The 15,100-nt window shown below is 35.6% G+C and overlaps 1 protein-coding gene across 2 annotated transcripts in view; it reads left to right on the top strand.

Annotated features, from left to right (window-relative positions):
• Nucleotides 1-15,100, top strand: part of Snx6 (sorting nexin 6) — a 57,100-nt gene that overhangs the window by 19,907 nt on the left and 22,093 nt on the right. For both annotated transcript variants that reach the window (XM_077799523.1, XM_026414335.2), the window contains exons 7-10: nucleotides 4,046-4,141; nucleotides 6,340-6,445; nucleotides 11,811-11,886; nucleotides 14,834-14,873. In XM_077799523.1, the coding sequence (XP_077655649.1) occupies nucleotides 4,046-4,141; nucleotides 6,340-6,445; nucleotides 11,811-11,886; nucleotides 14,834-14,873 (318 nt within the window). The remainder of the gene's footprint in view (nucleotides 1-4,045; nucleotides 4,142-6,339; nucleotides 6,446-11,810; nucleotides 11,887-14,833; nucleotides 14,874-15,100) is intronic.

Below are 15,100 nucleotides of genomic sequence, written 5' to 3'. Positions count from 1 at the left end.
AAAAGTGCTAGATTGCTTTGGGTAAATCACTGACTCCTGATCTGTTTAACTGACATTCTTTAATGCTGATGGCTTCTAATGTTGCTCACTCCCTTCTTGCTTCCCTACCTAAAAATTGCTAATGGCAAAAAGAAAAGTTAGGTGACTGAGCATTAAAGGTGTTTTTTCTAAGAGGAGGAAAATTTATTTGGCTCATGGTTTCAGTCTGTTGTTGGTTGGTACCATTGCATTGGGAATGAATGGAGGCACAGCATCATTGTGGAAGGGCACATTATGGCAGCTGGGAAGCAGAGCAAGCTAAAGATTTCTTTATTCATAGTGCTGGCAAAATTTTATTTTAGTAGATAGGTGATACATGTCATAGAACTTATATTTAGATGACAAGACTAATTCATAGCTTTTATGGAAAACATGTAGGATAGTGCTTAATTTGCTTACAAGTTAACATCAGGATCAAAGAATTTTGCGAATATAAGCTTACTTTTCTGGTTTGTTTTTAGTAAATATAAATTATACATTAAGTTCAAGGCTACACTCAGCAATTTAGTGAGACCCTATCTCAATAAATAAATAAAGTCCGAGATATAGCTTGATGGTGAAGCATCTCTAGGTGCTTTCAGAAAGCTTAGGGGTTCATACATTTTCTTACACCAAAGCAAATTTATTTATTATTTTTTCCCTTATAAACAAGCATTTAAACAAACATGCCAGGCATGGTGGTGCATGCCAATAATCCCAACTACCCAAGAGGTTGAGGCTGAGGATTTTGAGTTTAAGGTCAGCCTGGCAATTTAGTGAGACCTTGCCTAAAAAATGTATTTGTGTGTGTGTGTGCACGTGTGCGCATGCACGTGTGCCTGTGTATACACATCCGTATGTGTATGTGTGTGTGTATATTGGCACATACACACTTAGTAAGGAGGATGATATATTCTAATAACCCCTTTTTAAAAATTTTTTTTTTAGTTGTAGTTGGACATGGTACCTTTATTTTATTCATACTTTTTTTTTTTTTTAAATGTGCTGAGGATTGAACCTAGTGCCACCTCAAACATGCTAGGTGAGTGCTCTACCGCTGAGCCAGAACCCCAGCCCCATAATGACTCTTTTAATATCAGCAAGTGGTGTTTTGGAGAAAGCCTAAGAAGATGGACTGGAGCTGAGTGTGATGGTGCATGCCTGTAATCCCAGCAACTCTGGAGGCTGAAACAGGAGGATTGCAAGTTTCAGGCCAGCTTCAGCAATTTAGTGAGGCTCAAAGCAACTTAGCAAGACCCTGTCTCAAAATAAAAAATAAAAATGGCTGGGAATGTAGCTTAGCAGCAAAGTGCCTATAGGTTTAATCCTACCACTCCACCTCACTCCAGAAAAAAAGGACTGGAAAATGTTAATTGTTTACAGAGTATTGTGGGACAGATGAACTGTTGAAGTATCAAAGGGCCATGGGACTTAGGGGGAGACCTAGAAAGCCTTTTTCTTGTATTTAATTGAGAAAGGGCCACTGTTATGAGAAATAATCGCCTTTAATTTGCTTTACTTATCTGGCTTGCACCTTTTCTATTTCCAGTGGGGAATAGTCTTGAGTCTGTTTAACAACAGATTTTTTTTTTTTTAATTGTATCAGGGATTGACCGAAGGGACACTTAACCACTGAGCAACATCCCCATTCCTTTTTATTTTTTATTTTGAGACAGGGTCTCCCTAAGTTGCTTAGGGCCTAGCTAAATTGCTGAGGCTGGATTTGAATTTGTGATCCTCTGCCTCAGCCTCTTGAACTACTGGGTTACATGTATGGGCCACCAAGCTGGGCTGGATATTTATTTATTTATTTATTTGGGGGTAGTACTGGGAACCTAGGACTTTAGGCATGGCAGGTAAGTGCTCTGTCACTGAGCTAAGTCCCCAGCCAACAGAGCATAATATATTTAATCCCCTAACTTCCATTAAAAAAATCTACCTCAATCAGTAGGCACACATAGGATCTTTTCATTGCCTTAGTATTACAGACTCTGAACAGACTTTTGTCTGTTCTCTTCTTCCAATTTCCATTACTCATTCATACATCAAGACCATTGACTTCATTTTGACTCTTGTTAGCAGTTCTACTGTGTACCTTTCTCTCATCTAGAGTACTTTCCCTATCATTTATAACAAACTTCCATCTTTTCATTTTCTGTAATAGCAAATTTCAACTCATATCAGTTTCTGTTGATCAGATGATAACCTTGGTTTCAGGAAAGTGGAAAACAATCAGAAATCAAATTCCTAAACTTCCTATGTTCCCCATAATGATCAACCACCTTAGCAGCCACACTCATTTATTAACTTTTATATTTTATTTTTGCTTCTTATTTTCTGGTTATCTTTTATATCTTTTTCCTGCCTAACTTGCCTGGCTAGAATTTCTAGGACATTGTTAAATGAAGTGGCGAAAGCAGACATCCTTTCCTTTTTCCTGATGTTAAGGGGAAAGCATTCACCCTTTCACCCTTAAAGATGATGTTAGTTATGGACTCTTTTTTTTTTTACTTGTAGATGGACACAATATCTTTGTTTTATTTGTTTATTTTTTATATGGTGCTGAGGATTGAGCTAGTGCCTCACGCATGTGAAGCAAGTGCTCAACCACTGAGTTACAACCCCAGCCCAGTTGTGGACTTTTTATAGATGTTCTCTGTCAGCTTGAAGAACAATCCAGTCTTAGTGTATGATAACTGGCCCCAATGTGTCACGGGAGTAAGAGGCAGACAAATCTAGGATTGCAGAATGTAGTTTTTAGAGATCTTGCTAAAAGTGTGGTTCAAGGTAGCAACATGATCAGTTGGATCCACACGATTTGGGTTAGAAGGATATGTGTATGTATAGGTTAGGACAACAGTGACTTCATCTTAGCTAAAATATACCTCTCTAATCTTAAGCTCTAATATTAAAGAGTCAGGCACATTCCTTAGAGTCAGAGTCTAGTTATAAGGTTCCACATAGCCCTCAACCAACTAGGGTTACTCCGGATCAGTTATGGTAGTTATTACTCAAGATGTCTAAGTCTTGTGGGCATTGAAGTCATGGCAATGTGTAAGGAAATTAGATGGTGTGTTGCTTTATAGGGCACCTTGATGCAGCAAGCACTAGGAGTCAAAAAGAGTTAGCTGCTTCTCACTTTTACCCTTGGATGACCATTCACCCATTCAAAGTCATCTTTTGTGTTCCTTATACTATGAGTTGCTGACCCCCAACATAGGATAAAGAGTTGATATTTGGATGAGTTCAGAGTGAGAAATTTGCAGAATATATTTTCAGAGGTATTACAGAATTACATTATGATATATTTTACCTCAGTAAATTTCATGTTTAGAAGGACTCCTGAGTTAAATTTTTTAAACATTTTTATTCATTATTGATGAATTTTTAATTTTATTTATTTATTGGCATGTAGTGCTGAGAATCGAACCCAGTGCCTGACACATGCTAGGCAAGCGCTCACCACTGAGCCACAACCCCAGCCCCTGAGTTAAATTGTTATTGTTATTGTATTATATATAGTACCTGACAAAGTAAGATGAAAGGGCTACTTATAACAGAATTATCAAGTATGCTTGTAAAATTGGACTTATCTAGACCTTATTGTAGTCCACCTGAATCTTTTAGAGTAAGGCTGGAGTTATTACCAAACTTTTTAGTACTAGGGATTGAACCCAGGAACACTGTACCACTGAGCTATATCTCAGCCCTTTTTTATTTTGAGACATGATCTTGTTGAGTCGCTCAGTCTGCCCTTGAGCTTGCTGTCTTCCCACCTCACTCCCATAAGTATTATAGACACAGCAGAAGCCTATAGGGATTATAGGTATGTACCATCATGCCTAGCTTAAAATCCTCTTTTATGCCCTAAAGTTTGAAAACTGTTAATACACATGATGAAATTTCCATTTTAAGTTTAAAAACTGGGATTCTTTTGAGATTATAAGTTAAATGACTAAGATAAAAGACATACTACTTTGCATTTGTAACCTTAAAAAAAATGCTAATTGTAATTACTTTTCTTCAGTTGAGTGTGCGAGGAAAAAATAAAAAAGAGAAACTTGAAGATTTCTTTAAAAACATGGTTAAATCAGCAGACGGAGTAATTGTTTCAGGAGTAAAGGTAAGACTTGATTAACAGTGTTACTGGTTGAAAATTTGCTTCTCTCATTATTTATTTATTTATTTTTGTGGTGCTGGGGATTGAACCCAGGTCCTTGTGCATGCAAGGCAAGCATTCTACCAGCTGCGCTGTATCCCCAGCCCGAATTTACTTCTTTTAAAAGGGAAATAGATTGAGATTTCATATGTTCAGAATTAGAGTAAGAATTTGGACAATAGAATCCTTAGGCCTGGGAAATTGTGTCCCTACCTTGGCTCTCTTTAGTGAGTTCTTTTCTCCAAGGAGTGAGAAGTCTGCAGTCCAGGAGATTTATCCATTTGGAGTTACTTCTTTACAAAACGACCATGTTGCAGTACCTCAACTCCCGTGTTTCCTTGCCCAAATCCAAAGCCACCTTCCAGTTCTGCATAGATGTCTTTTCCCCAGCTGTGCTGCTGCTGTGCATTTCATGGATGGTGAAGGGGTGATTGTAGGGCAGCTAAGTAAAGGGGAGGGGCAAGGGAAAAGATCAGTGTGCAGGTTGAAATGTTCACCTATATATGCCCAAGGACCCTCTAGGTATAGGTTAGAGCTATAGGATGGAATAAGAAGAGGGGCTGCAAATGTTTTTACACTTGCCCTTAGCTTAGCCTTGCAAATATTAAGAGATAGACTTAGAATCAGATTTGAAGTTAGAAGATCTCATTTGAAGTTTTAGTGTTGCCTTCTGCTGCCATATGTTCTTGGGGAAAGTTTCTTTCTCTGAATTTTATTTTTTCCATTTCCAAAATAGGGTTAATAATATGACCTAGCTCACAGAATTATTGAAAAGATTGAATAAGATAATATGTGTGATAATACTTAGAAAGCTAATTATTTATTAAATTAATTATTCACTTACAGTTTATAAAAGTCTTGATATAAAACACTAGTTCTCAAAATGTGGTGTACTGAAACCTAGACCTCAAGATCCTTTTATTTTTATTTATTTATTTTTTTATAAGTGGACACAATGTCTTTATTTTACTTTATGTGGTACTGAGGATAGAACCCAGTGCCTCACGCATGCTAGGCGAGTGCTCTACCCCTGAGCCACAACCCCAAGACCCTTTTAAAGCAAGTCTTCAAGGTCAAAACCATTTTCATAAAATTATTATGATACTTTTTGCCTTTTTTTACCATGTTGATAGTTAAAACTAGCACATATGAATTAAAGATTTTTAAACATTTTTGTCAATACTAACTCTTGCTGCTTGTGTTCTATTGATGTAAGTCTCAGATTATATCATATTAACTGATATTTTTCCAATGAAACATTGCTAGTTTAGAAGGGGTAAAAGTACTGTGAATATATGATTTTTTACTTCTCATATATACGTGGCTTTATTTTTTTTTTTTTTAGATTGACTACAGTGGTTAATCATATCATTGCTCCCAGATAGGTAATTTGGCCAGTTTTCCCAGAGCAGTCAGCCCTAATGAGTAAGGTCTGGAAGCCACAGAATAGCTCATAGATTGCCTATTAGACCAAGAAAATCAATGTTTACTTCTAGTGACAGAATTTTTCTTTTTCTGAAAAACAGTTGATCACTCCCACTGGCATTAAGGTGTCTGTTGAAGCAGAGCACAAGTAGGAACATGTTTCAGAGTAAAACATGGGAATGTGAACCACAAGAGGATCTCTGAGCCTTCAGCTACAAAACTATAGATGTCTTTTTTTTTTAATATTTATTTTTTAGTTATAGGTGGACACAATATCTTTATTTTATTTGTATGTGGTGCTGGGGATCAAACCCAGCGCCTCACGCATGGTAGGCGAGTGCTCTACCTCTGAGCCATAGCCCCAACCCTAGATGTCTTACTTGATAGAAAGGTAAGCCAGGTACTTAAGATAGGTGTGGTGGTACATGCTAGTAATCCCAGCTACTTAGGAGACCAAAACAGGATGATGACAAATTTGAGGCCATTCTGGACAACCTAGCAAGTCCCTCCCCCTCAAAGAAAAAAAAAAAAATCCCAAACCAAAGAAAGAAATGCATGTCTATTAAAGTCTTAATATGTTGATAAAATCGATTTTAAACTCTTGATTTTTAGAGGATATAGCTGTGCTATTTTCCTGATAATCTTTGTATGTTTATAATGTTGACAAAGTTATTTCTATATCATACTAAAGCAAAATAAGTGAAAAAAGCTCATATTTTTTTCTTTTGATCCTATAGGATGTAGATGATTTCTTTGAGCATGAACGAACTTTCCTTTTAGAATATCATAACCGAGTTAAGGATGCATCTGCTAAGTCTGATAGGATGACAAGATCCCACAAAAGTAAGATTTTTTTTTTTTTTTGTGGCTTTAGCTTGAAATTTTTAATGGAATAATAATAATAAGGCTGACTTGTTACTTAGAGTTTGTAAAAGTCTTGATATGAAACAATGGTTCTCAAACTGTGGTCTATTGAAGCTTAGACCCCAAGTGAGTCTGCAAAGTCCAAAATTATTTTCATAAAAATACTGTAGATACTTTTTTGCCTTTTTCACCATTCTGATATTTACATTGATGATGCAAAGGAAAAGATGGATAAAACTCGTTGTGCCTTAGTATATACAAATCAAGGCAGTAGCACCAGACTTTACTAATAGTCACTGTAGTTTTTCCTGCCATGACTTACAATTTTCTAAAAATGTAATTTTGATGTAGCAGCAAAAATTATAACAAATCTCTACCCCAGAGTTCACATTTTTTAAATATTGAGTGATAAAATGGGAAATATCTATAAAGCACTTTATATACTGAAATGTTATGATTCTCTCTGGAAGAGCATTTTAAATACTGTTGAGTTGTGACTGAACTAAGTGCTTTTTCCATGGAATACCATATTTACTTGTAAGAAAAACTAACAGATTTCCTAAACAATCAGTGCATAATGCCACAAATTGTGTATATAAAAGATTCATTCAAAGTACAAGATAGATCAATGAGGTTTATGAACAGCTTATTTGAGTATATTTAGTATTTTTTTATAATTAGTATTTATAAGATTTGGTGTCAAAGTGTACAATTTAATCATAGTAAAAATTGTGAACATGTATCCATAACCCCTGAAAGTGGCCTTTAGTGTATACTTTTTATTGTTGAGGTTTTTTTTGTTTTGTTTTGTTTTTTACTGAATAGTATTCTATTGTATGGATATGCCAACATAGTCATTTGTTCATTTGCCTATTGGTGAACATTTGGGTCATTTCTAACTTGTGTCTATTACATTATCCACCTGCATGTCTCTTTGCATGGATGTAAATTTAACTTTTTAGGAAACTGGCACTTTTTTCATAATGAATATCCCATTTTGCATTTCCAAGAGCAGTGACGTGAGAGTTCAGTTGCTCCACATCCTTGTCAGTCTTTTTTTATTATCATTATTTTTTAACTAATACATAAAAACATAAAATTATGTATATTAATGCAGTATTAAGTGATATTTTAATATAGGTATATTGTATAATATTTAAACCACATTAAACATCTGTCTTCTGAACATTTATCATCTTTATGGTGAAGACTTTAAAATCTTTTCTTTAGCTTTTTGAAATGTACCTTATTCTTACCTTTTGCCACCCTACTGTGTAGTTGCACACCAGAACTTCTTTCTCCTAATAAAAAATATGGGGAGAAAAGGACCACCTTGCTCCTAACTGCAACTTAATACCCATTGATCAACCTTCTATCATTATTCCCTCCCCCTTACTCTCCTTAGCCTCTGGTAATCACTGTTCTACTCTCAACTTCTATGAGTAGTGTCTACATATAAGTGAGATCATGTACTTGTCTTTCTGTGCCTGGTTTATTTCAGTATATATGATGATCTCCAGTTCCATCCACATTATTGCAGATGTCAGGGTTTTATGTCTGAACAGTATTCTATTTATGTTTACCATGTTTTCTTCATTCATTCATCAGTTGATTGATGGTTATCTTGTTTACAGTTTTTTAATATTTATTTTTTAGGTGTAGCTGGACACAATACTTTAATTTATTTATTTTTATGTGGTGCTGAGGATTGAACCCAAGGCCTCGCACATACTAGGCGAGCGTTCTACTGCTGAGCTACAACCCCTTGTTTACAATTTTTGGCTATTGTGAATAGTGCTGCAATGAACATGGGAATACAGATGTCTCTTCAGAATTCTGATTTCACTTCTTTGGTATTTATCCCCAGTAATAGAATTGTTGGATCATATGGTAGTTCTACTATAATTTTCAAGGATTCTTCATATTGTTTCTTTTCTTCATAGGTCGATAGCTTTTACCTTTGATTTACATTTTCCTGGTGATTAGTTACGTTGAAATTTTTTTTTCCTTGCAATACTGGGGTTGAATCCAGGTTCTCAGGCACAGTAGGCAAGTATTCTACCACTGAGCCACATCTTCAGCCCCAGCCCTTTCTAATTTTGAGACAAGGTCTTACTAAGTTGCCCAGGCTGATCATGAACTTGTTATCTTCCTGCCTTAGCCTCCCAAGTAACTGGGATTACAAATGTGTGCCATAATGCTTGGCACTATTGAACATTTCTTAATATACCTCTTGGCCATTTATATGTTGTCTTTTAACAAATGTCTAGGTTTGTTGCACATTTTAAAAAATATTTATTTATTTTTAGTTGTAGTTGGACACGATATTTTTATTTTATTTATTTATTTTTGTGTGGTGCTGAGGATTGAACCCAGGCCCTTGCACATGCTAGGCGAGTGCTCTACCACTGAGCTACAACCCCAGCCCATGTTACACATTTTTAATTAGGTTATTCCTTTTTTTTTTTTTTTTTGCTATTGAATTTTTGGAGTTCCTTATGTATTCTAGATATCAATATCAAATATACAGGGCCGGGGATGTGGCTCAAGTGGTAGCGCGCTCGCCTGGCATGCGTGCGGCCCGGGTTCGATCCTCAGCACCACATACCAACAAAGATGTTGTGTCCGCCGAGAACTAAAAAATAAATATTAAAAAAAAAATCAAATATACTATAAATATTTTCTGTCATTCTTCAGATTGTCTCTTTATTATTTCCTTTGCTGTGCACCTTTTTTTTGATACAGTCCCACAAGTTTGTTTTTCTCTATTTCCTGTATGTTGGGGATTTTTCTCAAAAAAATCTTTGCCTGTTTTTTTGGGGGGTTTGTTTGTTTGTTTGTTTGGGTACCAGGGATTGAACCCAGGGGCACCCACTGAGCCACATCCCCACCCCTTTTTAGTTTTTTATTTTGAGACAGGGTCTCACTAAGCTGCTTAGGGCCTCTCTACATTGCTGAAGCTAGCCTTGAACTTGTGATCCTCCTGCCTCAGCCTCCCTAGCTTCTGGGGTTACAGGTGTGCACCACTGCGCCTTGCTAAATCTTTACCTATTCTGATGTCCTAAAGTATTTCCCTTGTATTTTCCTCTGGTGGTTTCATAGTTTCAGGTTTATATAAGTCTTTAAACTATTTTGGATTCATTTTTGTGACTGGTGAGAGGTAGGGGTCTAGTTTTATTCTACTGGATGTAAATATCCAATTTTTACAGCACCATTTATTTAAAAGATGGCTCTTTCTTCAATGTGTTTCTTAGCACCTATGTCAAAAGTCAGATGACTGTAAATCCATGAGTTTGTGTCTAGGCTCTATTCTCTTGCATTGGTCTGTATGTCTGTATTTATTGCTAATATTATCAGTTTAATTACTAAGCTAAGCTTGGTACTCTTTTTTGAAGTCAGCATATTGTGTCCTGCTTTGTTCTTTTTCCTCAAAATATCTTTGTCTATTCATTTTTTGTGTGTGTGTGTGTGTGTCTCGGGGAGGTTCCGTATGAATTTTAGGACTGTTTTTTGTAGTTCTGTGAAGAATGCCATAGGTATTTTGACTGGAATTGCATTGAATCTGTGGATTGCAACTTTACTAAGTTTGTAGTGTGTAGTGTGTACCTGGCATACTAATGGGTTTTAATTTATAAGTATAAGAAGTGTATTAAGTTGTCCATGGTGGCACATGCCTATAATCCCAGCTACTCAAGATGCTCAGGCAAGAGGACCACAGATTTGAGGCTAGTTTCACCAGCTTAGGCAAGACTCTCCCTCAAGAGATGGGGGAAAAAAAAAGAAGAAGAAGTGGGAGTAGCTCACTGGTAAAGTGCTTCTGATTTTAATTCCTTGTACTGCAAAAAAAAAAAAAAAAAAAAAAAGAATTTCATTGATAATGATTTTAGAGTCCACATTACAAGTAATTATTGAGTTTGGTGTAATAATAAAGAAGAATATCCATGATTATTTGAAAAGGTTAGTAGAATACCTCTTCCTTTTCTAGTTATATATCCGTGTAGGCTGGATTTTTTTCCCCCACATACTTAAAAGCAGTATTATCATAGTAGATCGAATGAAAAGCAGATTGAATGAAAGCAGAAGCAGATGATGAGAATCTATTGTCTATTGAACCAGGTACAACAGAGATATATAAAAATGTAATGTTGTCATGCTCCTCCCTAATTTTTTAAAAAATAGCTCTTTTTCATTTGAAAGTTTATTTATATAAATATGAGTTTAAACAGGCTGGGTTTAAATGTAGCTCAGTGGTATGTTAATTTTATTCTTTCCTTTTATTTATGTTTTGTGGTGCTGGGAATTGAACTCAGTGCCTTACGTGTGCTAAGAAGCACTCTACTTCTGAGCCACATTTCCAGCCCTAATGCTATTAATTTTAAATAAGTTACTAATTGTTCAAAATTTTTCTGTTTTACATTTTTAAAAAATATACAGTATATATTGATAGATAATAACACATGTAAAAAGAAGCTTTTCGGATTCCTCAGTAATTTTTAAGAATGTAAAGGAATCCTAAGATCAAAATTTGGATAACCTCTGAAATAGAGTCAAGTCAGTAGAGTGAGTACTTAGAATTAACCTCCATTTTATAGTAACAGGAAAAAATAAGTCTCTGGCTTGGCTACTTCTGTTCTTGTGTCCTTCTTTTGTGAGGGTTTCTGTTACCAATAACCAAGCCAGGAAACCTTCTGTTTCAGTTAGCTGTTCATCACTGTGACGAAAAGACCTGACAAGAACAATTTAGAGGGGAAAAGTTTATTTTGGCTCACAGTTTCAGAGGTTTGATATCAGGTTATTGGAACAGTTTGCTGGTTGGTCATCCTGCTTTTTTTTCTCCACAGAATTTTTTAATATCTAAAATCCTTCTCAGGTGGAGTTTACCACTACTATGACATAAATATGTTCAATAAGATCCATTATCACAAGATCAAATCTAAACTCTTATCATGGCCTATATGATCTTTTATTCCATTCACTCCCCTATGCATCCTGCAGTCCCACCCCAGGCTCTTTGAATATACTATTCTTCTTTATGATATATATTTATCTTATTCCCTTTATGCAAAATGTTATCCTTTGTTTGGTAAAGATTTGCTTATCATACAAACTCCAGCTCATTCTATAGTTTTGTAAATCCTTTCTTGACTTACTGAAGTAGGAATCATCTGTTTCCTCTGTTCTTAAAGCAGTTTTCACATGTACCCAATATAATATCCATTGAATAGTTATGGTTGTTTATGTTATTTACTTTACTTGGTTTGATGTATCTCATATGTTGCAGATAGCTGTTCAGTCAGTATTTTTAAATGAATGACCAAATATATTCTTGAAACTTTTTCCATAGGTGCTGCAGATGATTACAATAGAATTGGTTCTTCATTATATGCTTTAGGAACTCAGGATTCTACAGATATATGCAAGTAAGGATTCTAATTAAAAACATTATTAGATATAAGCAAATAAAAATTTGTTGGCATACTTGTAATCTCTAGGCAGGCATTTTGGAATATTTTTTTAAAAGCATTGATAATAAGGAATGTTTTTATAAATTTGAGTTGATTCATTTTTTTCTTATCTAATATTTTTAAATATGAAAAATAAAATAAGCTTTAGTATGTAGTTTTAGTATTTACAATCTTCTGTTAGATGAAAGTGGGATATTTGTGTATTAGAGAATTTGTCAGTGTTGTTTATCATAAATAATAAATGTTATTTTGAAATTTTATATACAGGAGTCTGGGTGAATGTGTGTGTGTGTGTGTGTGTGTGTGTGTGTGTGTGTGTGTGTGTGTGTGTGTGTTTGTGTATTTCATTGGAGCTTGGACTTTTTTTCCTTCCATACTGGGGGTTGCACCCAGGGACACTTAACTGAGCTACATCCACACCCTTTTTATTTTTTTATTTTGATACAGGGTCTTGCTAAGTTCTGTAGGGCCTCGCTAAGTTGCTGAGCCTGGCCTCAAACTTGGGATTCTTTATTGACTTTATGCTAATTGTTTTAACTAGTTAATTTTAGTTGCTCCTATAATATTACTTGTTTATTGAAAAATAATTCAAATATATATTTGTTTGCTTATTTATTTATGATATTGGGGATTGATCCTAGTGACTTGTGCATTCTAGGCAAGGGTTTTACCATTGAGCTCCATCCCCAGCTGTTTTTTTGGGAGTGGGAGCAGGGACCAAGGATTGAACTCAGGGGCACTCAAACTCTGAGCCACATCCCCAGCCCTATTTGGTATTTTATTTAGAGACAGGGTTTCACTGAGTTGCTTAGTGCCTCGCTGTTGCTGAGGTTGGCTTTGAACTCACAATCCTCCTGCCTCAGCCTCTTGAGCCACTGGGATTACAGGTGTACGCCACCGGCCCAGCCTTATCTGTTTTTTTGTTTTGTATATTTATTTTTTGGTTGTAGTTGTCAATATCTTTATTTTTATTTATTTATTTAATGTGGTGCTGAGGTAACCCAGGGTCTCGCAGGTGGTAGGCTCTACCGCTGAGCCACAACCCCAGTCCCTAAACCTTAGCTATTTTTATTTCTTGTATTTTGAGACAGAATCTTGCTTAGTTACTGAGGCTGGCTTCAAACTTGTGATTCTTCTGCCTTAGTCTCTGGAATAGCCAGAGGCATGCACCACAACACTTAGATCAAATACATTTTAAAACAATGTTTAAGTGGGAAAACTATTTTCATAATTCATTTCTTTTTTCAAGACATATTCTTGAACTTTCCTCTTCTCTAAATGTGTTTAGTACACATTTAAGGGCCAATATTTGGAACAAAGTAAGAGACTTTATCTCACTAAGTTGCTGAGGTTGACTTTGAATTTGATCCTCCTGCCTCAGCCTCCCAAGTTGCTGGAATTATAGACATGTGAAGAATTAATACTTAAGTCTTTGATAAGAAGAAAAAAATAAACCTTGCCATGCTATCAAACAATCTGTTAAGGCAAATTGTGTTCAGTAAAACAAAGTTTAGTAAATAGTGTTTTTTTTTTGACGGGGAGGGGAGGGGTGTCAGAGATTGAACTCAGGAGCACTCCACCACTAAGCCACATCCCCAGCACTATTTTGTATTTTATTTAGAGACAGGGTCTCACTGAGTTGCTTAGGCTCTCAAGGTTGCTGAGGCTTGCTTTGATCTTCCTGTCTCAGCCTCCCAAGCCATTGGGATTACAGGTGTGCACCACTGCACCTGGCTTAAATTGTGGTTTTGCTTTCTGTAGTTTGCCCTAATCCAATTATCATGCCATCTATGATTATGTATTTTACAGAATGCTTTTTAATAGTTTCACGTGGTCTTGAATATGCTAAACATACAGTCTACCATTGAGCTATAAACCTAGTCCCTGTGATACTGGTTTGTTTGTTTTTTTTTTTTTTTTTTTGGTACCAGGGGTTGAACCCAAGGGCAATTAACCACTGAGCCATATCCCCAGCCCTTTTTTATATTTTATTAGTGACAGGGTCACTGAGTTGCTCAAGGCCTTGCTAAATTAGTGAGGCTCATTTGAATTTGATATCCTCCTGCCTCAGCCTCCCAACCACTTGGGATTATAGGTGAGCACCACCATGCCAGGTGAGATAGTTTTCAATTGATATCAGCATTTGACACACTGTTTAGTAAAGGGAAAATTAATTCTGAGCTAGGAATTGGTTGTTCATTTTCATTACTTTTCAAAACAAAGTAGCTATATTTGAAAATGTTTAAAATAAAACTATCACTGAGCATGTAGCACATGCCTGTAATCCCAGAAACTCAGAGGAGACTGAAGCAGGAAGCAGGAGGATCCCAAGTTTGAGACCCAGCCTCAGCCTCTTAGTGAGATCCTCAGCAACTTAGTGAGAGTCTGTTGCAAAATAAAAAGGACTGGGGAGGTAGCTCAGTGGTAAAGTACCCCTGGATTCAATTACAGTATCAAAAATGTATAATTCTCCAGTAACTTTAAGAAGTTCTCCAGCTTTAGTGCTGCCCAGTAGATCAGTCAACTTTTTGTCTCTTTCAGTGTAATTGCTTTGTATTTCTGTAATAATGTTGAAAGAACAGTCTCTATTTAGTATTATGTGATATATTACTTAAAGGAATATCAAGATAAATTTTAAGTTTGGTATATGGCTTAGATTTTGTATTGAAATGAAATGGGGAAATTTCCTATAACAGATTTCAAGTAATGTGTTATATTGGTGGAAGTATGGGAGGTTTTTCCTGAACTAAATGAAGTCTCCAGTTAATAAGACCATTGAATGTTTTATGTAAGGAAACAATAATGCTCATTAATGAACTGGTTTGGGAACATATTCTGTAAATATCTGATGTGGGAAATTATTTCAAATGTAGCTTCTGATGAAAATATTTTTCCCTTCCAGGTTTTTCCTCAAAGTTTCAGAACTGTTTGATAAAACTAGAGTAAGTACTAAATTCTGGAGATCTACTGCATAGTGATATATCTGTACTATAATGAACAGTATTATATTGTATACTTAAAAATCTGCTAAAAGGATACATCTTGTGTCATGTATTATTACCATAATAATTTTTTTCAAAAAGGTAATTAAACCTTTGAGGATCTAAATCTCTGCATATAGTAATATTTAACTTTTTGTAGTTGTGAATAATTTATTGAGGAAGATGAG

Source organism: Urocitellus parryii, chromosome 6 (genome assembly GCF_045843805.1).
Source record: "Urocitellus parryii isolate mUroPar1 chromosome 6, mUroPar1.hap1, whole genome shotgun sequence".
Classification (NCBI taxonomy): Eukaryota; Metazoa; Chordata; class Mammalia; order Rodentia; family Sciuridae; genus Urocitellus; species Urocitellus parryii.
Note: the sequence above shows the minus strand (reverse complement) of the source record. Positions and strands in the feature narration are given on the sequence as shown.